General features: G+C 42.7%; 1 protein-coding gene across 12 annotated transcripts; it reads right to left on the bottom strand.

Annotated features, from left to right (window-relative positions):
- Nucleotides 1-971: 971 nt before the first annotated feature.
- Nucleotides 972-18,719, bottom strand: LOC118208933 (von Willebrand factor A domain-containing protein 5A-like). Of its 12 annotated transcripts, none has more exons than XM_035383935.1 (23): nt 18,462-18,716; nt 17,263-17,314; nt 16,903-17,105; nt 16,266-16,488; nt 15,624-15,787; nt 15,360-15,474; nt 14,563-14,738; nt 12,492-12,580; nt 11,757-11,901; nt 10,174-10,253; nt 9,869-9,983; nt 9,449-9,607; nt 8,291-8,394; nt 7,506-7,753; nt 5,657-5,764; nt 5,389-5,460; nt 4,556-4,570; nt 3,745-3,762; nt 2,928-2,945; nt 2,109-2,126; nt 1,853-2,010; nt 1,580-1,703; nt 972-1,367 (listed from the first exon to the last, which is right to left on the bottom strand). In XM_035383935.1, the coding sequence occupies exons 2-23, from the start codon at nt 17,303-17,305 to the stop codon at nt 1,288-1,290; spliced, it is 2,475 nt and encodes an 824-aa protein (XP_035239826.1). In that variant the 5' UTR covers nt 17,306-17,314; nt 18,462-18,716; the 3' UTR covers nt 972-1,287. The 12 variants fall into 12 exon arrangements, with proteins under 12 accessions (XP_035239826.1, XP_035239827.1, XP_035239828.1 ...); XM_035383936.1 differs by having other exon boundaries at nt 5,663-5,764; XM_035383937.1 differs by lacking the exon at nt 2,109-2,126.
- Nucleotides 18,720-26,319: the final 7,600 nt, after the last annotated feature.

Here is a 26,319-nt window from a genome sequence, read left to right as displayed (position 1 = left end):
TCCTCCCCCAGGAACATCTTGCTAGTAAGGAAGTCGATCCTGCATTTCAGTGGCTAAGTGACTAGATTAGAACAGATAAGACATAGGCTACTTTATATCTTACATTTGCAACATACGTTCACCTTTTCTTCCTTATCTGACCTGTCTGTGAAAGTTCAGGGGACCTGTCCCCTCTGCCCCCCCATAAATTAATTATTCATATTATGACCACACAACTATCGAGCCAATGTAAGCTCGCTATGTTACTGTTATGGAAAGCAAATGAACAGAACTATCAACCAACAAGACGGACAATGAAGTGCACTGAAGCTCCGCTCTCAATGTTCAGGAAGTTATGCTCCCGCACCGCTCCGCTAACATTTCTGCTTTCAACAAATGCAAGACAGCCTCCAGGCGCTCGCACGAAAAAAACTGCTTCAGTGCCGAGTAAAAACTATAAAAACTATAAAAACAATAAAATAAAAAAATATTTTTAAAAGACGCGATAAAAAAGCAGATAAATGCAAAGTAAACCTAAAAATTTCATAAATAGACGTAAGTGCTATCAAGAGAAGTACAGCCTTCTTAGTCAAGCAAAAAAATTGTATGACGAAAAGAATCTATTTATTTCATGGGTCACTCACTGCAATAAACCAGACATCATTGGCTCGACCGAATAAATCAAATTGTGGGTTCAAATCAGTTAGTCACTAATAGTATGGTACTTTCACCCATTTGTCTTTTTGAAGCCTACCTTGCCTATCATTGCTGGAATCCCTGTTGACTTTTGAAGGATACTTCTGTCATAGCCATTTGAAATAGATGAAGAATTGCCATGTCCTCGACCATAGAGCATGGTTTTCCTTGAAGGCATAGAAAACCATGCTCGTGGATTGACAAACATTGCAGGACAGTCAATATATTCTCATTTACAATAGTCACAAAAAAATCCAACAATGTATCATGCAATCAAAGCCAGAAGACACCTTACAGGGTTTGCATTTTTTGAAAGTCAGTTTATTAGAAATGAGAGGCAACAGCACAACATTACAAACCCAACAGATTAACCTCACCTTTAGAGTCCTACCACTAGCCCTCCAAGCTCTACTTTGATCTCCACCCTTTCCTTTTTCTGACACTCCAAACTCTTTCTTTGGGAAAGGAAGAAGCTAACAGTGGTATGTTATGGATGAGACATTACTTTGCTCACTGGATCTAATGACTGCAACAAAGGAACAAGGGGTGGGGCTTGTATGGGGGCCCAGAAGGGGGTGGGGCTGAGGATGAAAAGTAGGAGGGATATCACTCTCACAGCCCAAGGGTACCCTGCTGCACCTGGCAACCCAGCAGAGCGTTACCAGCCTGGACACACTGAGACACACTGCCTCCTGTGAAGTACCAAATCACACAACACACCATTCTCTTTAACACACAAAATCACACAACACCCTGTTCTCTTTAACACACAAAATCACACAACACCCTGTTCTCTTTAACACACAAAATCACAGAACACCCTATTCTATGTAGCACACAAAATAACCAACATAACGCACACAAACCCCTCCCTCCAACACACAACACTCAATGTGCATCTTACCTGTCTGTGCTCGAATCCAGGACACAGCCTTCATCGCAACAAACTGCCACTCATCCTCATCTTCCACTCTGAACCCATATAGCCACAACAGTGCCAGAACTGTGGCCCAAACGGAACTGTCTACCTGCTCAGAGAGAAGGGGGGGGGGAAGGGAGGGGAGAAGGAGGAAAGAGATACAGAGAGAGACAGAGATGGATGCGAGGTAAATGGGTCAGTTTGACTATGACAGGCCTTGTGTCAGTAGAGCCTCTGCCAGTGAGTGAGAATGCCCACCTGGGGGGGTCTCTGCTTTGCCAACTCCTCCTCAGTCTTTCCAAACACCTCGGCCAGTTCTGCTACCAAATCCCAGGATCCAGTGGCTTTCTGCAGGGAGATCAACTGGAGCAGAAGATCCTTCGGTGGCTGGGGGGGCTCTGACATTTCAGTGTCCTCTAAACCGGCCCAGACAACGTAACAGAGATGAAGCACACCACCATGTAACACAACATCATCCTAGATATGCAAAACCACAGAACAGCAAGGTACATACCTTCCGGGGCCTCTTCTTCTGCAAAATATGTATATACATATATATATATATTAACCGACACTCCATATGAACACTGATTATTAAAAGTTTACTACTAGTAATAAACACTGTACATTTAAATACAGAAAAGGTGAGTAATTAGGCTTTAAAAAAATTAATTTGGCACCCAACTTGGGGCTAAGCATAGCCAATTCCAACCTCAATTTGGAATGGGCAATCATCTGCAACCGCAGTCACGTTCATGCTGCAAACCATGTTCCCAATTTGGGAGAGTGTAGTCACCCAGAGTTCTCCTCGAAACACGTTGTGGTGCCAGCTCCTTGTTTTCACACCACAAACTACAGCTAAGCTCACATACAGCAAAATCGGAGGAAGACCATTCATTTGCATGCTGTCCACAGGCTCCCGATCAGCCAGCATGGGTTGCAAGATAACAATGAACGTGGTCCCATATCCGACAGGACCCTCCCATACCCTGGGCGATGCAATTGTCAACTGTGCTTTGCCCTACGGAACTACCAGTCACAGTTGGCACTGAGAAGGTCTGGGTTTGATCCAAGCTCACAAGGTTAATCCATGCACCATAGCATGTTGCCTTAAATGAGTAAGCCATCCAGCAGTCAGTATTCAGTAATTTAATCATTTAATGTTAAAAAAGAAAATGAAATGAAGGCCAAATGCAATCCCAAAACAGACCATAAAGGCGTAAGTCATCAAGATAGCAGAGCACCATGTTTTCATACTACAGAACCACGCCCACCACCATGTAACACAACATCATCCTAGATATGCAAAACCACAGAACAGCAAGGTACATACCTTCCGAGGCCTCGTCTTCTGCAAAATATGTATATACATATATATATATTAACCGACACTCCATATGAACACTGATTATTAAAGGTTTACTACTAGTAATAAACACTGTACATTTAAATACAGAAAAGGTGAGTAATTAGGCTTTAAAAAAATTAATTTGGCGCCCAACTTGGGGCTGAGCATAGCCAATTCCAACCTCAATTTGGAATGGGCAATCATCTGCAACCGCAGTCACGTTCATGCTGCAAACCATGTTCCCAGTTTGGGAGAGTGTAGTCACCCAGAGTTCTCCTCGAAACACGTTGTGGTGCCAGCTCCTTGTTTTCACACCACAAACTACAGCTAAGCTCACATACAGCAAAATCGGAGGAAGACCATTCATTCGCATGCTGTCCACAGGCTCCCGATCAGCCAGCATGGGTTGCAAGATAACAATGAACGTGGTCCCATAACTGACCGGACCCTCCCATACCCTGGGCGATGCAATTGCCAACTGTGCTTTGCCCTACGGAACTACCAGTCACAGTTGGCACTGGGAAGGTCTGGGTTTGATCCAAGCTCACAAGGTTAATCCATGCACCATAGCATGTTGCCTTAAATGAGTAAGCCATCCAGCAGTCAGTATTCAGTAATTTAATCATTTAATGTTAAAAAAGAAAATGAAATGAAGGCCAAATGCAATCCCAAAACAGACCATAAAGGCGTAAGTCATCAAGATAGCAGAGCACCATGTTTTCATACTACAGAACCACGCCCACCACCATGTAACACAACATCATCCTAGATATGCAAAACCACAGAACAGCAAGGTACATACCTTCCGGGGCCTCTTCTTCTGCAAAATATGTATATACATATATATATATTAACCGACACTCCATATGAACACTGATTATTAAAAGTTTACTAGTAATAAACACTGTACATTTAAATACAGAAAAGGTGAGTAATTAGGCTTTAAAAAAATTAATTTGGCACCCAACTTGGGGCTAAGCATAGCCAATTCCAACCTCAATTTGGAATGGGCAATCATCTGCAACCGCAGTCACGTTCATGCTGCAAACCATGTTCCCAATTTGGGAGAGTGTAGTCACCCAGAGTTCTCCTCGAAACACGTTGTGGTGCCAGCTCCTTGTTTTCACACCACAAACTACAGCTAAGCTCACATACAGCAAAATCGGAGGAAGACCATTCATTTGCATGCTGTCCACAGGCTCCCGATCAGCCAGCATGGGTTGCAAGATAACAATGAACGTGGTCCCATATCCGACAGGACCCTCCCATACCCTGGGCGATGCAATTGTCAACTGTGCTTTGCCCTACGGAACTACCAGTCACAGTTGGCACTGAGAAGGTCTGGGTTTGATCCAAGCTCACAAGGTTAATCCATGCACCATAGCATGTTGCCTTAAATGAGTAAGCCATCCAGCAGTCAGTATTCAGTAATTTAATCATTTAATGTTAAAAAAGAAAATGAAATGAAGGCCAAATGCAATCCCAAAACAGCCCATAAAGGCATAAGTCATCAAGATAGCAGAGCATCATGTTTTCATACTACAGAACCACGCCCACCACCATGTAACACATCACCATGGATATGCTAAACCAAGGAACAGCAAGATACATACCCATGTCATCATAAGCTGCAAAAAAAACAAAAAAACAAAACAAATGACACTACATACAAACAACGAGTTTCTATAAATAATAATCACTGCCGATTATAGATGATAATTTGATAATTTCACAATGCTACAACCCAAGAACACATGAAGATAAAGATAATGCAATTCATTGAAGTAATTCATTAAAAAACCCCAAAATGTAAGAAGATAAGAATATTCAAATTCTTTGAAAGAACCTGGCACAGCCCTTAGTGACAGGCTGACACACGAGTAAAACTGCCCTGGGAGAGAAACAGCCTGATGGCCGACTGTTCTGTGCAGGCGACTGTGATGCAGAGGTCATATACAGAGCAAAGTGAAAGGGAGTAACAAAAAGTGGCCATGACTGACAGATGGCTGCCACAAAAAGGTGACCATCAAGGCAGGTTTCACTGTGCACTATGAAAGGTATTCTTTTGTCATTAACAGCAATGATTGAAAGTTATGAATTATACAGGATGTCCTATATTGAAAGAACCTGTAGGAAGCTTTACTTTATATGCTCCCTCTTAACAACATTGAGTCTTTCATGCCAGTCAAAATGCTCCAATGTCCTCACTAAACTGTAAGAGTATTATAATCGTTAGCAGAATGATGCCTGCACAACACAAAGAAAAGGGAGTTTCCTCTCAGGAAAGCAGTGTGTGAGCTGCCCTCTCTGCTATGGTTGGTACAGATTTCTAGCCAGTTCTGTTGCAGGTACCTTCTAGGGAGAACATATTAGAACATTTATTCCTATCAGGTGTTTGTCAAGCACAACATTTTTTTATAAAACCTAAATTCACACTTTGACAGACCTAGATCCCCTGACATAGCAACACGCTCTACGTCATCTCGGTTAGCAACAGCACATGCCATCCTCTTCATTACTGCAAGAGAAAAACATGGTAAACATGGTTTTAATTATTCCTCTGGCTGAACAGACAGGCATGTACGCACACGTGCACATGCGCACACATGCACATGCCCACGCACACACAAAAACACACATTCAAAAAACACACATTCGATGTCCCATATGACCCATTGGTGAACTAGAACTTATAAAAAAAAGAAAAACGATACCCATTCTTGGAGGGGAAGGCGCCTGGCAGAAAGCCATTGCTGGTGCAGCGCAACACGCCATAGCATACATCTGTGGTCCACGACCCATCATCCTAAAACTGGGCATCGCTGCAGTTAGAGCAAAACATGGAAATCATGGTTTTAATGATCCCTCTGGCTAAACATACACACCTGTACACAAACACACACACACACATGTACACATGCACGTTTGTGCATGCACACAGACATATAAACAAACAGACACATGCACATACACCCACAAAGAGACTTAGTCACGCACATACACACACACTAGGGATGCACATGACAAGGTAAAATTAAGATGGAATAATTTATGCCTGTTAAGTACAAATAGTCAGTTCCACTAATAAAATAATATGAAAATATGCTATTTCTTCAAATTGGTTTTCAATGATGGATAACTAATATAGAAAGTATCACACTATTAGCAGAGCAACACCATGGTAAAATAAAATAATTAAAATTATGCCAATGAGTAGGCTTATGCCACAAAAGGGAACTTGGAATCATACTGCTAATGTCATTTGAGAAAATTCTGACTTGAATAAAAACAAAAAAGCAGTGGACCTTCTGTTGTAAATGATCTTGTTAGATTCTCCAGTGAAATTGCTCATTCTAGTTTCACAGAGATACACAACACGGCCAAAAGTATGTGGACACCTGATATCCAACATCTCATCCAAAATTATGGGCACTAATATGGAATTGATCCACCCTTTACTGCTATAACAACCTCCACTTGTCTGGGAAGGCTTTATACTAGATGCTGGAGCGTTTGTTGCAGAAAGTTTCTTCCATTCGGCCAGAAGAGAATTTGTGAGGCCGGGCACTGATTGGACGATTAGGCCTGGCTCGCAGTTGGCTTTCCAATTGATCCCAAAGGTGTTGGATCGGGCTGAGGTCAGGGCTCTGTGCAGGCCAGACGAGTTTTTCCACAAACATTCTTGACAAAACCATTGCTATATGGACGTTGCTGTGTGCACTGTCATGCGCTGTCAAGATGAAACAGGAAATGGCCTTCTCCAAACTGTTGGTTGATTGTATGCTGTACCGTTAAGATTTTCCTTCACTGGAACTAAGGGGCCTAGCCCAAACCATGAAAAACAGTCCCAAACGAAGGGGTGTCCAGATACTTTTGGTCATATAGTGCATTTTTACGTTGCAATAGGACATATGTCCCTGTCTTTTTGAAAGTAGCCTATTCTCCTCGCATACTGTACATAAACCCAGAATTGATATTGATGGTGATGGAGAGATTTTGGAAAGCCTAGATTACTTTAGTTGTAATCACGAAAAAGAAAACAAAATGCTGCCACTATTGTTTCCCACATGAAAGGATGCTGCTTATCCCTAGTCCTCACACCCAGTTTAATAATTCACTTTCTGTTTATTACTGCAGTTTTGGTAAATGCTTTTGATTGGCCTAGATTATTTTTGTGTTTGATAAAGGACATATTAGATATTTAAACAAGCTTCCAAAGACCTGCCAGCTTCACAACAGCAGGTATAGGGGATACATTTGAAGAAAATACATTTGAAGTAACTCCAAAGCAGCTTTTAAAAGTAAAAAAAAAAAGTGATTGAGTCGCACAAGTTAGGCCATTGGACTGCTCTTGACAAAACTGACCATGGTAAATTCAAAGTAACTGCAGTTACTCTAGCTAACATTAATCAGTAAACACAGTAACACCACTCTTAAATTAACCAAACACCAGAGCAAGCTATTAGAATTCAAGAATTCAAGAATTCAAAACAGTTGGGAACAAGTTTATCAAACAGCTGACTAGCAAGATAAACTAGACTAGCAGCACGCACGCATACACACCTCTAGGTGTGGGTACATGTCGACGCACCAGGGACCCTTGCACAGGCTGTGTGCTCCCAGTACACACTGCGATGAACGCAGTGAGGACACTGCTCACTCCTGATTGGACACTTAGCTCAATCACTCTCTTCTTCAAACGTTCCGCCTCCTCTTTTCTGCGCCCCTCTTGCTCATCCTGTTCTGCTGTTCTCAGCTCTGTCTCCAGGGTGCGGATGAGGGTTCGGGCCCCCAACCTGTGGATGGTTAGCCTGTGAACAGATTTGAGGAAATGGTATTTTACATACTGCCTGAATGTGACATTCACACTATACTCATCATCATCATCATCATCATTAATTTTACTAATTTCAGACACAAAGATCAATTCAAATCAATATTTTATGTTAAGGATAAAAGTAAAATAAAAAATGCAGATAATGGCTTCTCTTTCTGTGCCCTTTCTATATATGTGTGTAAGTGTATGTGTTTGTGAGCTTGTGTGTGTGTATTTGTGAGTGTGTGAATGTATGTATGTGTGAGTGAATGTGTGTTTCTGTGAGTCTACATGTGTGCGTGTGTGTGAGAGTGAGTGTATGTGTGTGAGCTTATGTATGTGTGTAGATGCACGCATGAGTGTGTATCTGCGAGTGTGTGCGTATGTATGTGAATGTGTGTGCATGCATTTGTGTGCCTGTGTGAGTGTGTGAGACAGTTTCTGTGTGTGTGTGTCTATCCATTTGTGTGTGCATGTGTGGGTTTGTGTGTGTGTGTGAGTGTGTCTGTATGTATATGTGTGTGCTTGTTACCCAGTATTCTCTCCAGGTTTTACATTAAAGCTGAGCTGGTTCTGCACAGACTGCTCCCCCAGACGGTACTGCACACTGACAGAGCTGTCAGTGGCCTCAGCAAACTGACAGAGCAGGAGAGAGTGAGACACAAAGACTATAGAGAGACATGCTGAGACACATGAAATACAGTGCATTAGATGGAAACACTGAGCAGCACAGAGTAGTATATCATAGTTCACTTTGCACTGTTCATTTTCTTGGCCTAAACCCTATTCTGGCAAACCAACAAGGACAATACCCACCTTATTCTTTTGCGCTGTTATTTACAGAGATAATTCAATCCAGGCTCCTTTTTCAAGGGTGATGCAACAGGGGTGTGGAACCCTTTTGGGTTCTAAACCCCATTCCTTAACCACTTCATCACACCACCATCCTTTTCAAGGTTAAAGGAGCAATAGGTATTCTGAAACCCCCATCTGGTGTCCACAAGTGAGAAATGCAATCCCAACCCAAAGCATGACACAGCCTCACTGGGTGCTCTGGATTGAAATGCTCAGCCCCTTGGACATTATCCCATTATTAATAAAAATCCTCTATTTTAATGTATTTCTTCTCTTTTTACATACTGTAAGATAAATAAATAAAAAAGTGCAAATCTAACACATAGCCTAGTTATACATGCATAGCCTTTAAGAGGAAATAAAAGACTGAGTAGGCACATATCCCTACGAGTGATCGATCAATCCATTACTCGTACCCATCCCTAGCAAGGGTTGGACTCTCTCGGCAGAAATAAATCTGATCTCTTATATGGATATACCTTGATTTGCCCGGTTATTATAAGGGGAGAATTCTCTCTGCCCAGCAGAAACATGAAGCACCTGTAACTACCTGCATGGATCCCCCTTCCCATTGATAAATGGGTGGGACGAAGGACACCTGACTCCCAGCATACCTTGATCAAACAGATTGGACACCATTTCAGGTGTAAACACCGAAAGACGCTCTATAATCTTCCAGAAGAACCTTCAGTGTTAATTCAACAGAGCTTATAGGAGTCCACCTTGGATAAAGAAGTATTGCATCAGTGTAAAATGCACTCTATTAGAGTTTATTTTATGCAAGCATTTTTGCTGCATGCAAAGAGAAATTCCTGTTGATAAAAACTTTGCTCACCTTCCCTGTGAGCTGAGCATATAGCAGTGACCTCTGACCCTGGAAGAGCACATTAATGGGGGGAGACAGGGGGGTGACAGACACCCCCTTTGGAACATTCCACTTCACAGAGATATCCTTCACTGCTGGCTGAAGAGCGAAGCGAAGAGACTGCATTACCTGTGAAAGAGAAGAGAGAGAGTGAGGGAAAGACAGGGTGGGGAAAGATTGCAGCACCTTCACTGTGGTAAAGCAATTCCTCAGACAGACCGACTACCCTTTGAGTCTCTCACAGATGTTCTATATAGTGACCAGATAGCCTGCTCAATACTCCTGCTGTGGATATTCATTGAATTTGAGCATTGTTAACAGACCTCTTCCCAAGCAGAACCTCCAAATTAAGGAGGTGTCACCCAGGCAGTCAGTCAGTCAGTCACTCACTTTTGGCTGTAGTCTTTCAGTTCCAGTGATAAACTGAGCATGCCCAGATCCCTCCTTTGCCATGCCCTTGATCAGAGCGGTGCTGGCTCCCTCTCCTATTCCAAACGAGAAACACCTGAGAGGAATTGACATCAAGGTCAGGTCGGCTGGCTCCTGTGGCGTGGCCAGCAACATCGTGGGTGCGGCTACACAGCGCCAATATTCAAAAATCACCCTAAATCTTGATTAGTCATAATGCTGGATTTGCATGAACTCCTAAGCTTGTATTTGACCTGGCAGGCTAACTGCAGGTGTAGCTGCTGCACCTGTGAGACATGGCGTTGCTCTTCACCAGGTCCAGAACGTCCTTTGTGTTCCATACTTCTCCGTCAGTGAAGATGAAAAGCTGGGAGAAGGAGAGTCACACAGCTGTCAGCAGTGCTGTGCCACGCTGTTCTGATATGAAGGGGTAGTGATCACAACCAGGTCAAATATTTTAACCCTTAAAACATCTGCAAATGCCTGCGGATTACCTATAACCTCATAAAAAGCATCACAACAAAAACAATCCTTTAATACAATTCTCAGTTATGTTGCTAACATCTTATTTATAATTATCTGCAATTTCTGGAGTTGTTTCACATTTTACCAGCATCAAATGCATTAAAGTTATTCCAAATATGTATTTTGGTGGTGAAAATGTGCAGAAATGGCAATTCTATCTGATCTCACTTACTGAGGGCCAACACCATTCTGTATGAACGTATACAGGTTGCTTACTTTTCGGAATTCTGCTAATCCCGTTTCAACGTATGCAGGCATTAACCATGTTTTCACACAAACCAGCTGTTATATTGCATAAATAAACACAGAATAATTTGTCCATAACATTAAAAAACAATGTATAAATGAAATGTATATTGAACTGTATAAACAATATATATGAATATATAATACGTTTGAGACCATTTAAGTACTGTCTCCTATTGCATTTGTCATCTTACACTTGAAGGGTTAACATGTTGTTATCCATATAATTGTGCTTATTATATTTCTTTTTTCAGGTTGCATAGAATGACGGGTTCTGTCCTGATCAGTATTGCCTGTATATTTGCCTGCCCCTATAAAAAGAGAAGATGAGAAATTTTACTATCCTATTGAATGAGGTGGTTATCTTTGAAACTGGCATGCATATTCTACAGTCCCCCTTAGAGGGAATACAGGATTGACGTAAATAATGCTTTTTAAGTATGGTGTTGACCTTGTCAGCCAAAAATAAAGACCCTTATAATTGGATCAAGTGTTTTCCTGACTAGATTGCTTCTTTTTTACAAGACAAGGATGGATTTTTCCTACTCAACCCAACACACATAGCACATTTTCAATGTAACACATTTCAAAATATCACATAAATCCTTGCTGAAATATCCCCAAACGTTCTTCATAGTTTTCCAGGCATTTGCATTTTGGAGCAAAGGCCACACACCTGTAATTCCACAGCCAAGCACATAAAGCTTCCTGTAAATGAATGGAGGGAGGGGCGTGTTGTTGAGTTCACTGAAAGAGCTGGGAAAGGACACTGCCGTAGACACCAGACACACCGCGGCACACGCAAGGCCTCAGCGATCACCCGGACGAAGCCAAGGCCACCTGTCCTGCCTGAGCAGCGCTGGGGAAAACGCCCATCCTGTCTGAAAGCCAGGCGTGGCCCTTGTGCAGCACAGAATACCGAGGCAAATGTTTATTTATTTTTACATTAAAGGCGCCTGCACTTCTATCTCTCTGCTAGGGGACAGTAATGGGAAAGTAAGACGCTGTGTTTGTGTGTGAGAATGCAGCCACAGATCACTCTGTCACATCACTTTTTGTTAAATCAGGTGTGTTCCTGTAAGGAAAGGGGCTGGGTTACCTGTCTGGGGTGCTCTGGAAGGCAGGGCTGGCTGTAGATGTGCTTCAGCGGCAACAGGATCTCAGTGCCCCCCAAATCTGCCTTCATCCCCCGAACTTTCTCAAGCGCCTGGTCCATTGTCGCCTGGCTGTACTCTACACTCTTCCTGCCGAACAAACACAGGCCAGAACCAGAAGGTCACATTGCGTCCTGTAACTAGTGAGGAAGATTAAGCTTTCGTGAGCCTGGAAATGGATGAAGCTTCAATCACTGGGTTATTTTAACCGATTAATTTTTTTCTCCAAAACAAAACAACTGATTAAACGGTAAAATATGATTAAACGGCAAAATATGGCAGCTCTACCCAGATTTGCTTTTGTGAAACCTAATCCTACCATCACGACATGTCACTCCGTCAATGTACCAGCCAATAAGAGAGACCTATAGAGGATGCCTGAGCCAGTAAAAGCTCAACGAATTCAGTCTGATCCAATGAGGGAGATCCACAGACCATAATCTGATTCAGAGAGAGTTCTAAAGGCCTAAATGTCTGATCAAATAAGAAAGATCTGCAAAACACATCAGAGCCAACGACAGGCTATGAGTGAACCTATGTCAGAGCCCAGCTGAGCACGTCTAAGCCAATCAAAGAGCTCAGCACAGCCAACAAAAAAAAAATCCCACAAAGAATTTCTGATCAAATGAGAGTTCTTACAGCACATGTAAAAATGAGAGGAATCGGGGAGCGCCACTCACGGGAAGAAAGAATCATGGGTGGAGCCAAAGCCGTAGATGTTGAAAAAGCAGCCAATGGGGAGGCTCTTCAGCAGCAGCAGCAGCGTGTCCTGCAGAGCCAATTAGAGACCGTCTCTACACATTCTCTAGGCCTGCCGGCAGTCCTGTGACATTCCAATCATACACCATTTTCATATCCTTATCCAGTGTTAACCAGTCAGAACACTCAACTGTGGATATCCAGCATACCACATTACAAAGCCAAGCTGTCGTTCTGCTGGGGTTACAAAGGACTGAGCATTAATGATTCTTTTATTTTGGTGAAATAAACTCTACTGAGAGTGAAAAACTATTACTGTGTGGTTTTATGGGAAGGAGGGTTAAGCTGGCCCCAGGGAGGGAAAATTGATTCCAAAAGAATGGATTCCAGATTCTAAAGCCGCGTTTCCACCGCAGGAACTATACCCCGGAACTAGGAACCTTTTGAGGAACTCAGTGCGTTTCCACCGCAGGAACTAGGGTCTAAATTTAGTTCTGGGGGCTTTGTTTTACCCCCCAAAACGTTCCTGCTCGGGGGGTAGTACTTTCCGAAAGTACAGGAACCTTTTGGGTGGAGCTTGCAGCGCTGAACATTTCTGATTGGTCGAGTACTCGTAGCATTTGTGTTGTATTTATTTTCCGCCATTACCCGCCATGTTTGAAAATATGCAGCGGCAAACCAATTTATTTTCATAATAACTTCAAATCAAACTTGTATGTTATGCGGCGCAGTAGCCTACTTTTGGTTATAACCTGTCAACGTCTTGGAATTATAACGTGTGCTCTTCTGTTCTTTTCTTGCTTTAGTATTCGTTTTATAAAATGCTAAGCATTCGTGCTGGGACAGCATATTACGTAGGCTACCAAAACATTCAAACGGATTAATTCGGTTGCTGAATATTTTCTTCCGGATTTTCTTTGTTAGCCCGTTGTAATTGACTCAAAACGTTTGATACAGTTATGTGAGGTATGTGGTAGTTCTGCGTAATTAACATTGGTGATACAGTACAAGCAAACTGGAAATCACCTTCCGCACTTTTTATCCGGGTAAAATAACAGGTTAATTCTAGTAATCTTCGCTTTAGCTTTTTCAGACTGCCGTAATTTTACTGCCATTTTTCAATTCCACGAAAAGACCAGGAAGACTATGGACTCATTTATGGTGCATGGTTCGCATCTGGAGGGCACACTTCGCTGCTCGGCTAGCAGTAACTTCGAAGGAAAGCAAACGGTGGCTGTACCACTACTAATTTACATTTTCACGCAAGTCCGAGTTTTCGTTCTATTCTTGTCATTTTGCGATTAGCCTATATGGAATTGACAACGAGAAAGTAATAAAACAGCAAACTGTTTACAACGTGTGCATGTTTTCTGCTGTTAATGAATGTGTTTGAGAGGATATATGAAAATCAATAAATACAAAAGTAACCATATATAGTCATTGTTGGTAACCCGTTGTATATAAGTGGAATAAACCCCTCCGGGCTGTCCCGGTTATTAGAAAATAATGTAGGCTACTTCGGTGGTAGTATGGGGTTACAGAAGAAATCATATGACAGATGGGACCGACGACAACGTCAGTGGGCTAATTTGCCTAATCTTCGCGGTACTTTAGACCCCGGTGGAAACGCAGACAACCATTGGCTGAAGGAACCTTTTAGTTCCTGGTAAAGTAGTTCCTGGGACTGAAAGTTCCGGATAATTTTGGTGGAAACGCGGCTTAAGAGCCTGACTCCCTGAATTAGTCTAAATAAATAATTAATTCCATGATTTCATGGCCTGCATTTCATTTAATGAATCATTGAAGTTTGGTATTGTTCTCGGTCAGCAAACAATTGCGTCTCACTCTCTCCTGCTCTGTCAGTTTGCTGAGGCCACTGACATGCGCAATTCATCTGATGATGTCCGTTATGTGTGTAATCAACTGCTTTAATTGATCAGTTAAATTTTTTATCACAAAAAAACCAGCAGGTCCTGCAGCTCACCACCATTATTTGGAATCAATTTGGTTTATTCCGGAAAAGAAATGTGAAATAATTCTGAAATAAATTACCTTTGCGCTGTCGATTCGCATTTGTGCTCCCTGATCGTTGTGCATATTACATTCCATGCTGCCGGACCGATCAACCAGGAAGAGGAACTCCCCACATGAGGCCAGCGATGATGTCACTGCTGCTGGGAACTCTGGGTAAAGGCTTAGCATGACGACAGGGTCACCCATCAAAGAGCCTGAGAGAGAGAGAGAGAGAGAGTATTTAGACTAGGACAGTAAAGTGAATCACTGATGTGAATTATGGAGAGAGAGAGAGAGAGAGAAAGAGATGATAATTATCCGCAATGATAATTATCAAATGTAATAACTGTCACTGTCGCCAGGTGGCATATTGCCTTTCTTTTCATCTTTTATTTCTGTCATCATACCTGATGTGGTAGTAAACATTCACAACTTCAGAGGTTGTGTGAAATGCTTCCGGGGAAAAAAACGTCACCAGTGGTATCTATTGGGTATTAATAAGACAATCAGCAGCAAGGTTATACAGCTTTCATATGATCATGTGATGTGTTTTTGTCAATCACATGGAAGCCACAAGGCCTTGCTGCTGACTGGCCGTCATGCAACAGCAGTGACATTATTTCCCTGGAAGCATTTCACACAGCCTCTGATGTTTGAATGTTTGCCTATTGCATAAGATATGATTAAAAAAAGACAAAATGCAACATTACGGTATGCAATAATATATCATTGTGCTATATCTCCCAGTGCTAGTAATAATGAGAGAAGAGAGGATGTCAGTGAACTAATCATAACACTTTATCCCAAGTATTTTGGCCAAAGGGAAAGAGGCTTACCAGACTTGGCATTGGGTTGTCCCATCTCCACAATGGCAGTGGGCTGATGGGCGCCACTGTAGTATGCCAACAGTTCCACATCACGGTCAAACTTGTGACCTGGGGACAGACTCACCTGCACACAGTACAATGTCCAGTGTTAACATTGTACTGTGCCCGATGGGGTTTGTGCATTAAGGAAGAAAAGACATGAAGTGTAAGGACACACACATACACACACACACAAGTACACGCACATGCACACGCACACGTGCATGCACACACCGTGGCCTGTGTCTTCTCAGTGTTCAGGTACTTCAGGGGCTGAAGGGGACAGTTGGACTCCACCTTGGAGATGGGACTTGGAGAGGACAGGTCCACACTGAGGGACAGAGTATAGGGCACTGAACCATCCAAGGCAGAGGTTACCTCGGGTACACTTCCAGTGTCTAAAGGGCAGGTAGGGTGAGAGAGGGAGGGGGGTAAAGTATAATGCAGGCAGAGCAAAGAGAGAGGGTAGTAACTGGGCAGAGTATCCATCTGTGAAACTAACGGTAGGGGTGAGCCTGCATATGGTCAATAAAATTCGCTCCAGGGTCACCACAAGGTCAGCTAGAACTATATGTCCCTCTGTGTTATTACTTACTTCCTGGACATTAATACTTACTGAGAGCAATTTACACACCTTCTCAACACTATATTTGTTCATACAGGAGGTAATTAATGCTAACTGAACTTAAAATAGAAGTGCCTCGTCCTCAATTTGGTGATTAGGTGCCTTTTATGCGCTAGACCAAACCTGTAACAAATGCAGCTCCTTACTCACAATGTCAAACTATCCTCAGAGCTATAGAGATCTACATCACCTCTCGCATTCGCATCTTTGAAGAAGACACATTGCAGTGCAGAGACAGAGCATGTCTTTACCCCGGGGGGCGTAACGGGGGTTGAGAACGGCGGGCAGACAGAATCTCAACGCCTCGTCGGCCTGCACCTCCAGCTCGGTCACGTAGGTCAGGGTCACCGAGACCTTCTCTCCCGGGGGCAGACTCCCCACGCTCAGCCGAAAAACGTCCGAACTCTCCTCGCTCTCCTCCAGCAGGAAGGCCTGCTGCCCCGAGCTCAGCGCATCATCATACTGTTCCTTTGCCTAGGTATGATGTCATCATTGTGAGACAACAAGACAACAGGCAAGAGACAGTAAACATGAAACATAACTAAAGCCATGATGTAACTTGGCATAGCAATACTACATTAGTGCTTTAGCAGTGTTACATGTTCAGGAGTTTTCCTAGTCAGGTCTATATCACTGTTGTTGAAAAAAATTTAAATATTGCTTGGGAGCCTACACTGATTTTTAGAGTTTGCTGTTGGACTAAAATGCTGTGCAACTAGCTCTACAGGATCTGTGTACTGTGTATTTTGCAAAGAATGTGGCCTGGTGACTCAACTAATCTGACTGTGGTGTGCCTTTTCTGTGTGTATTTTTTTGTGTGGGAGTTTTCTAATTATTTACACATGCCCAGTTTGTGGCCACAAACGCTACCCTCCACACCACTCTCACCTTCTGCTTCTCCTGCAGCTCTGCCACCACCTCCGTCTCCCCGATCTTGGCACTGAAGTGGCAGAGGGCTGCGTCTCCCTCCAGTGGAAACACAAAGATGGCCTCCAGAGGGCGCTCCTCGTTGTTTTCATATTGCAACGTGGAGCTCACCGAGGCCACGTGACCCTGTACCTTCACCACCACCTCCACCTGTTTCAGAGGCACTGAGAGAGAGAGAAAAAGTGAGAGAGAACAATGGTCAGTTACCCAGGGCGGAGGGAGTGTTGGTAGGTAGTCGTGGCAAAAAGAGAATGAGCAAAAAGAGGACAATAGTTAATGACACAGAAGTGTGGGTATTGGCCCTGTTTGCATCCCTCATACCAGGTTCATTCTTTTCCGTGAGCAGTCCACAGCAGTTCACCATCTTTCCTCACTGAGAAGAGAGAACACACATTGCTGAAATAAGCCACAGCATGGCAAAGTCCCAACCAGCATGCATTTCGAGTAAATTGGCAGTCGTCCATGAATGACTAGCTCATTCTCTTGCTGGGAAACGATGTTGAAATGTTATCCTCAGCCTACCCTCAGACTGGAATGCATGTGACTGGGGAGCGTACAGATGGATTCAAACAAAATATCCGCAGCTGTGCGGGGGAAATGCTCCATTAGAACAATCAGGGTTTGTATAGACATGCTGGTCTGGTCTGAAATGATTGTGAGCAAAGCAGAGGTATGATCCAGTAAATTAACCAAATAAAAAGGTGACTCGGTTCCCAGAAAAATAATGTAAAAGATATTTAGGGTATGAAGAATACACAGAATGCAACATATAGGTAATAAACTAGGTGTTATGTTTTAAAGACCGTAATCATAAAATTAAAATATTACGCATCCTTTTTCCATATGAACAACGTTATTTATAGCGTGCAAGCAACCGCTCCCTAAAGCAACCAAAAAAATAAATAGGCTACACAAGCCACGTTCTAATTATTTTAATCATTTAAATAAACTTAGTTTCATTTCCAAAGCACCATGAACGGTCACCGTTATTGAATATTTACTTAAGCTCTACGGCCAAATGTGAGCAAATGCCAAATCGGCAACTACTCATCCCCTGCAATAATAATAATAATACAAATAATAATAATAATATGGCGGCCAAGTTGTCTATATGTTTTATATGTAAAGATATTCACACGTCTTTCGTAACTAATACTGTGTTGTCCCTACACGCACATTACACACCCTTCGTCATCGACAGCAATGTTTCTACGCCCGCTCATTTAACCACGCCTTCTGCCTTTTGCCGCTGTCATTGGGGCATATGTCGTCTGTCAACTATGTGCAGAAACTAGTGAGACAGTATTAATGCATATCGTCTCTCAATTAAGTTAAATTTTAGAGTGCACAAAGTGATGTGTTGGAGCTCAATGAAAACATTTGCCGCCCCTAGTAAATTTCACTTCCTGTATACAAGGTTTCCGCAGCAAGCTCAGCTGCTCCTTGAACAAACAATATTCATAAAGTTAAAAATATTAGTTTATCTTTCTCTCTTATGGAAAAAATTAAACAATAATTACCTTTGGTATCTATTGTTGCTCGGGGTCAATCTCGTTTGAGCAATTTAAAATTCTTGCTTGGTCCCAAATGCGACACAGACATTTAAATAGGGGCAAAATCGCAAGAAAGGTGATGGGCGGGGCTGGCGCTGAATTTATCAACTGCTCGCCAATAGCTTGCGCTGCAAAAGGAGATGGGAAAACAGGGAAATTCAATATCATCCAATTGCAGCACCGCAATGCAGTTCTAGACGTGCAGCCATAGAGCGTACACAGGAATTGGAGAGGGTAGGAGGGGCCAGGCGGTAAAGCCTAGGAAGTAATGGAAAACGGTCTCTATTGCGCATGCTTGAGAGCAAAAGAGCTGGCTGACCATTGAATTTAATGTAGAAATCCAAGGTGATTTAACAACCAAAGAAAACCTCATCGGTCCTATTTTATGATAAAAAATTTCATCATGTGCGGCAGTTTCTGAAACAATTGTTGCTTTGGCCCAGAAGTCTCGGGGAAATATTTTTTTAAATGTGCATATTTTATTACATAATGCATATTTTTCAATCTGCTTTTCATACGAAACGTAACGGTTATTAATCGAGTTTCATAATACCATCGAGGACGTTTTATTTTGTCTTCAAAAGTCTGATAATTCCAATTCAGTTTAATGGGAGCTCCAATGTTTTGCCTCAACACGCGCAGTACAGACTTACTTCCGGGACTTCACCAGAATATTTTAGCTGAAGGCGTGTCTGCCTGTCTAGTTAAATATGCACGTGGATGCGTGCAGCCAACGATATGGCGTGCGTATTTGGAAAAAAATGACAGTTGAGTAGCCTACAGATGGCATGAAGGAGAAAATAAATATCTGATGGAAAAAACGTTTTCAACGTGCAAAAATGCCAAGTTACTCACACATACAATGCACAAGTCATTCATTCATATATTGTTGTTGTTCTTAAAAGAAGAAAAGGTTCTCCCTATATTCAATTGAAATTGAATCTTCTCAGAAGCAAGTTGACACAGTAGAACAGTTGTATTATGAAAGCCAGGTTAAAATTCTAAGACTCTAAGATTCTAAAATGCAAACAGAAGAGCAGTTCTCAGAGGGAGAGAGGGCAGACCTTCAGGTCAACTCACTCTCTGTTAGAGATCTCAAGGAAAGAGGCCAGCATGAATCTACTGAGGAACAGCGGTTGGAAAACATAGATCCAGAAATCAACCTTGAAATTTCCTTTGGAGATTCTACAAATGAAGATGCACACATGGATGACACATTGCCATGGGATGGCGTGCTATCTCAAACACTGGATGAACCACAACCTGCTCCCGAAACAGGGATTATCAGGGAGGGTGACCTGCTACACCTGCTTCTGGACAAACCACAGTTTATTCCTGTAAATGTGATTACGAGGGAGGAAGACCTCCCAACCCAAACAGTGGATGAACCACAGCCTGCTGCAGAAACACTGATTGTTAGGAGGGGACAATGTCTCTCTGACCTCATCATCGCCTTTAAAAATCCATATGTTAAAGTACTGAGGTGTACATTAAGATGTGTCTACCAAATGGAGACCCTGAGGAAGGCGAAGGAATTGGTGTGTTCTGAGACTGCATAACTGAGTTTTGGACTGATTTTTATGACAGCTGCACCATATGGGTAGATGTGAAATTTGCCTTTATTAGGCATGCATACCAGTGTGAAGACTGTCAGGCAATTGTTAGGGTGTTAGTAGTAGGGTGGAACCAAGCCTGCTATTTCCCAGTGAAACTGGCAACAGCATTCCTAGAAGAAGCATTGTTTGGAACCACCACCAGTTGCTTAAGACACACTTATAAAATAAAACAAGGTAGACCGATATTCATACATATTTGACATCTTATAAATATATGGTCACATTTGAATAAAAATAAACACAGTAAATCAATACAAATAAATAAATAAAAATAATCAATTTTTTTTTTGAATAAAATATGGTAAACTTGTGAGGTGGTGGCACCTCTCTCTCTGATTTCTGCGGGTTAATTGACCTTGACGAGGGGCAGGTGTATGAGTACTATGGTGAGGTGATAGCACCTCACAGGTATTTGTCTGAGCTAATTGTCCCTGATGAGAGTCAGGTGTAGGAGGCCTATATGTAGCCCCTGATTTCTGGGGTTCAGCGCAGACTCATTGTTTGTCAGACTCTTAGTGTGTAGGGGTGTGAGAATCGGCAGAAGTTACCGTGTTGATCCTATCTGCCTGATTTGATCACCGTTTAGTTTCTTCTCGAGTTGGTTATCTCTCTGCGCTGTGGAGGACAGTTTGCCCTCGTCTCTTAGTTTTCTTTTTGTTTTCTACCCGCCGGGCTGCGAATATCCTTTTTCTTTTGTAAGTGACCCCACTCTGTTTTTCTAGTGGGGGTTTTCTTTTTGGGCAGCTACGCTGCGGCGGTGTTTAATTTCTTTTAGTTTTCTGAGCCCGCTGACAGAAGTTTCAGTGAGTGGAGAGAGCGATTACTTCGCTCTTTATTATTTGGGTTTTTCCCCTTCCCTTTCTATCGCTCAGCGATTTGGTGGTTATCCCTCAGGGTTAACTTTTAGATCCCCTCGGTCCGCAATTGCGTCCCACCCTCCTCAACCGTGACAAAACTTGAGAAACTATAGCGCACTGGTATTTCTAATTCCAGCTTGAGTGGGCTGCACTCATACAGCTTGCATAGGAACTGGAGAGGGTAGGAAGGGCCAGGCGGTGAAGCCTAGGAAGTAACGGAAAAACAGCCTCTAGCATGCATGTTAATGGCAAAAGAGCTTGCTGTCCATTGAATTTAATGTAGAACACCAACGTGATTTAACTACCAAAGAAAATGCTGTTGATCTATTTATAATTTGTGTAAGGTATAAAGTTATACAATCATACATTTCATAATGTGTAGCAATTTGTGAAACAATGGTTGTTTTGGTCTGGATATTTTTGGAGGATATTTATTAAAATGTACAGTGGGCTTCAGAATTATTGGCACCCTTGATAGATATGCACAAAAAATGCTAAAAAAAAAATAAAAAAATGCTAAACTAAAAAATTATACAGTTATTGACATAAGCTTTATTTTCCAACATATGTAAACTGGTGTGCTTGATTAATGATTCATTGGAATCAAGCAAAGTCTTACATTTTTAAAATAAATAAAAATATTTCCCCAAAAAACAGGTTCCACAATTACTGGCAACCCTGATTAAATACTTTGTGAAAACCCCTGGCAAAGATGACAGCCATGAGTCTTTTCCTATAATTTGTGATTAGGTTAGAGAACACATTTGGAGGGATTTTTGACCTTTGCTCCATGTAGAACTTTTCAGAATCATTGATATCTTTGGGTTTGAGCTCAATGACCCACCTCCATATTTGACTGTAGGTATGAGGTGCTTTTTCTGTATGCATTCCTCTTTTGCCGCCAAACATGTCGATGGTGTGTATGGCCAAAACGTTTAATTTTGGTCTCATCTGACAATAGCACTCTCTTCCAGTCATAATTCCAATAAGGTTTGGCAAGCTCCAGATTCTTGATTTGTTTATTGTGCTCAATAAGGGCTGTCTTCGTGCCACCATTCCAAAGAGTTATTTGGTATAGAGGTGCCATTTTATGTTTTTTTAAGACTTGTTGACCGCAAGAAACAAACCAATCTCTGCAATTCTTAAACAGTGATCCTTGGGTTATTGATGGCCTCCCTCACCATCTTCCTCATCGTCCGTGGGGACAACGTGCTTGCTTCCTCTTCCTGGCAAATTTGCAACCATTCCATATGTTTTACACCTTTATTATTGCCCTTACAGTGCTAAGTGGTATGTTTAACCGTTTATGTCTTTTTTTGTACCCATTACCAGACTTGTGATTCGCATCAAATTCAAAACATTGGTCCTAGCATACCAGGCAGTCAAGGGATCAGCCCCAGCATACCTCCACAAGATATTCAAACCCTACATGCCAGCCAGATCCCTCCGTTCTGCTACCTCAGGACACCTAGCACCTCCCCCTCTTCGCACCTGCACTTCCAGAACACGTCTCCTGTCTGTTCTGGCCCCACGATGGTGGAATGACCTCCCTGTGGAGGTCAGAACAGCTGAGACACTGACCCATTTCAAACGACGACTGAAGACTCACCTCTTCAGGCTGCACCTCTCCCCATCCCACCCTTCCCCCCTGTAAATGACTAAACTTAGGGTTGTAACTAGGCAGCTGTTTCGTAGGTGACTTAGGTGCATTAACTGTCTTAACGACTACTTGTATTTTTTCCATAGATCGCGTTGTTGCCGTTCTCGTTGTTAGTGTTAATCAGTTTAACCTCCAGGGTCCAAGTTGAACTATGCGGTTGTTCCCTGCACTTGGACCGGTACTTCTCTCTAGGGGTTTCGTCATACTTGTTCCTGGTTATGGTTATACACTTTGTTGTACGTCGCTCTGGATAAGAGTGTCTGCCAAATGCCTGTAATGTAATGTAATGTAATGTAAATTACCATCTGTCTCTTCTGAATTGACAGTTATTTGGCTTTTCCCATGCTGATGGATGACAAAGGGATTTTGTATGCTTGTTATCTCATTTTTATTTTCTAGTGAAACTGGAAGTGAATGACACAATATAGTTCCTTTAGACTGAGATGAACTAAATTAAGTAAAATTGTATTGCCAATTTCATTTTGTTTGATCTTACGATTAATTGTTAGGAGTGCCAATAATTATGGCACCTATGGTTTTCAGAAAAAATTAGATTACTTAATAAAAAACATTGAAGCATGAGAGTAAATTTATTTAAATAATAGTCTATAGTTTTTCCATAGGTTTGAACATAACATATAGATTATTATTTGTCATTTATTATATGCAGCCTTTTTTCTTCATTTTTATGAAGGGTATAAGGGTGCCAATAATTCTGGATCCCACTGTACATATTTTATTACATATTTTTCAATCTGCTTTTCATATGAAATGTGACAATCGTTAATCGGGTTTCAGAATACCATTGGGGATGTTTTATTCAAAAATTCATTTTAATGGGAGCTCCAATGTTTTGCCCTCAGCATGCAGTGTTCATTCTTACTTCTGGGACTTCACAAGCTTTTGATTAGTTGAAGGCGTGCTTGCCTTCATCCTTGAGTTCGCCTGGAAGTTGGATCCAGTGTTCAACCCCCTCCTTTCTCATCACACCCCACTGTTGAATTACTGCGCGTCAGAATTCACCATGACAGTTTTTAATCCACTATTTTATTGAACATTTATATACTCCAAATAACCATTATTCCACATCTCCCTTTCTTATTAAACAAAAGCAGTATGAATGGCTCTTGTCTCAATAAGCTTGAATACTGCCTAAACAAATGCATTATATATTCTTTTTGCAACAGAAAACTATTTTCTCAGGTATTAAGAAAATAAACTACTCCCTTAAGTCACAGTAACCTATATATATTTATATATTTTTTCCATTTCTTCCTTTCATTACCAGTCCAGTCTCTTAGATTTAACCACAGCCCTGCCTGACCAAGTCCTATTTACGGCAGGTGACTTTGAAGTCTGAGCTGACTGGGTAGGGGACTGGTGAGGTGTTGGTGAATCCTGCACCTCCTCGGCTGGTTGATCAGGTGCTGTGGAAAGGTCCAGCTCATGTTTCCATACTTGGTATGCCTGTTCCTTCTGATGGTGCCTTGAGGGCCATCCACTAAGTAAGAGCGTGGTGTGGCAAGTGTTGACACCACAGTGCCCTGTGTCTGTGATCCATGCTTTCTGCCCTGATGACAGCTGGCTGCGATCTCTTGCATGGTGTTGTGCGTAGTAGGCTGCTGCCTCCTTTCGTCTCCTCTCCTTTTCTTTCTCCTTCTTTTCTCAGCCACTGTGATGCATTCAGGAAGTATTGGGATGGTGTAAGTAAGTGATGCTGAGGCACTGGTGTGCTTAGCCTCCATCCCATCAGGAGTTGGGCTGGGCTGTAGCTGTTGGTCAAAAGTGTTGTCCTGCGTGACAGAAGTGCCAAGTAGGGGTCATTAGTTTTGATAAGAAGATGCTTTATAGTCTGGATGTGACGCTCTGTCCCCCCATTGCTCTGAGCGAACTTTGGGCTACTGGTGACATCTCGGAATCCGTAGACCACTGCAAAGTTTGCAAACTGTTGGCTCGGAAACTGAGGCCCATTATCAGAAAACAGAACGTCTGGGATGCCATGGTGAGAAAAGATAGACTTAAAGTGCGCAACCACATCCTCTGAGCTAGTAGGAGATAGTTTAGCAATTTCTGGAAATCTGGACAAATAGTCCACTACTAGTAGATAGCTATTGCAATTTAGTGTAAACATGTCTACCCCTAACTTTTGCCATGGTCTCTCAGGAAAGTCGCTGGGCATTAAAGGCTCTGCAGGGTTGGTTCTCTCCCTCAAACATGTTTTACAGTTTGGAGCAAGTTAATTCAACTGTCCATTTACGCCGGGCCACCGTCCTCAGTCTCTGACTCACTGCCTACATCTATTAACACCCTGATGCATGTCTAGCTGAGAGTATTAATAACCTGGAGCCTTTTAAGAGAAGACCATCATGAACTGTGAGGCTCTTTCAGGCCAGTAACGTCTCATTTCTCCTGTTAGTTGGCTGAAGCTGTGCCACCCCCCTTCCTGACACAGTCTCATGACTTCCGAACATGTGCTGTCAGCTTTCAACTGTGTTCTGAGTTCAGCCAGGTAAGTAGAGCATACAGGTACGCCTTCCAAAACAGCATCGTAAACACGTAAATATTAGTGTCCTGCATTATATCTGTGTCAGAGCTGTATACACTCGTGCTGTGTGTGACTGGTGAGCGTGACAGTGTATCTGCTGTCAGCAGTGCTTCGCCTGGTGTGTGTGTGATGGTGTAACTGTACCTCATTAGTCTCAGGCAGAACCTCTGTATACCAGGCGGAAGCTCTGCCAGCTCCTGTGTTCCAAGCAGGCTTACAAGCAGTTTGTGGTCCGTCTCTGGGTGAAATTTAATCGCTCACACCCCCAGGTCAGGCCTTGAGCCTCTTTTTCAACCTGGGCATAGCACTGCTCTGTTGGAGTCAGAGAGCGACACACGTATGCCACAGGCCTCCATTGCTCCTCGTCCTTTTGCAGGAGAACAGCCGCAAGGCTGTGGGCTGAGGCATCAGTGGACAGTTTTAGCTCTTTAGCGGGGTTGTGAAGTGCTAGCCCAGGTGGGGATGAGAGCTTGTGTTTCAGTTGGCTGAAGACCTCTTGCTGGGCGCTGCCCCAACACCAGTGGTTTCTTTTAGAGAACCGTCCCTCAACGGCTTATATTTCTCTGCAAGGCACATTGATTCACCGTATCCCGGAAGCTGCGAACCTCTCTGATGTTGGGGGGCTCTCTCATGTCCTGACCTGCCATTGTCTTGTCCAGATCAGGTCTCACACCATTAGCAGAAATGATGTGACCCAGGAACCTGTCTTCATTCTTCCCTGGCTCACATTTATCCATATTCAGTGTGATTCCAGCTTTCTCAACTCAGCACATTTTGCAGCCTCTTGCCGTGCTGACATTGTGACTCACGCAAGATAAGTATATCATCCATATGACACACTACACCAGGCAGTTTCTGAATGCCTGCAGACAATGCCAAAGAGCAGTCTGTTGAAAAAATAAAGAACAAAATGGGTTATGAATGTGGTGTATTTAGCAGATTTGTTTGACATCTGCCCAGAACCCCATGTTTGTGTCAAGTTTGCTAAAGACCCATGCCCCAGCTAATAGTTCAAGGGTGTGCTGCACTGAGGGTAGAATATAGTTCTCCCTGCACACTGCCCTGTTCAGTCTGGTGAGGTCTACACAAATACGTACTGTGCCATTCTTCTTGGGGACAGGCATCATGCCTGAACACCTGTTGATTG

Source organism: Anguilla anguilla, chromosome 12, assembly GCF_013347855.1.
Source record: "Anguilla anguilla isolate fAngAng1 chromosome 12, fAngAng1.pri, whole genome shotgun sequence".
Lineage (NCBI taxonomy): Eukaryota > Metazoa > Chordata > Actinopteri > Anguilliformes > Anguillidae > Anguilla > Anguilla anguilla.
The sequence above is the reverse complement of the archived record's forward strand: the minus strand, read 5'-3'. Positions and strand labels throughout refer to the sequence as shown.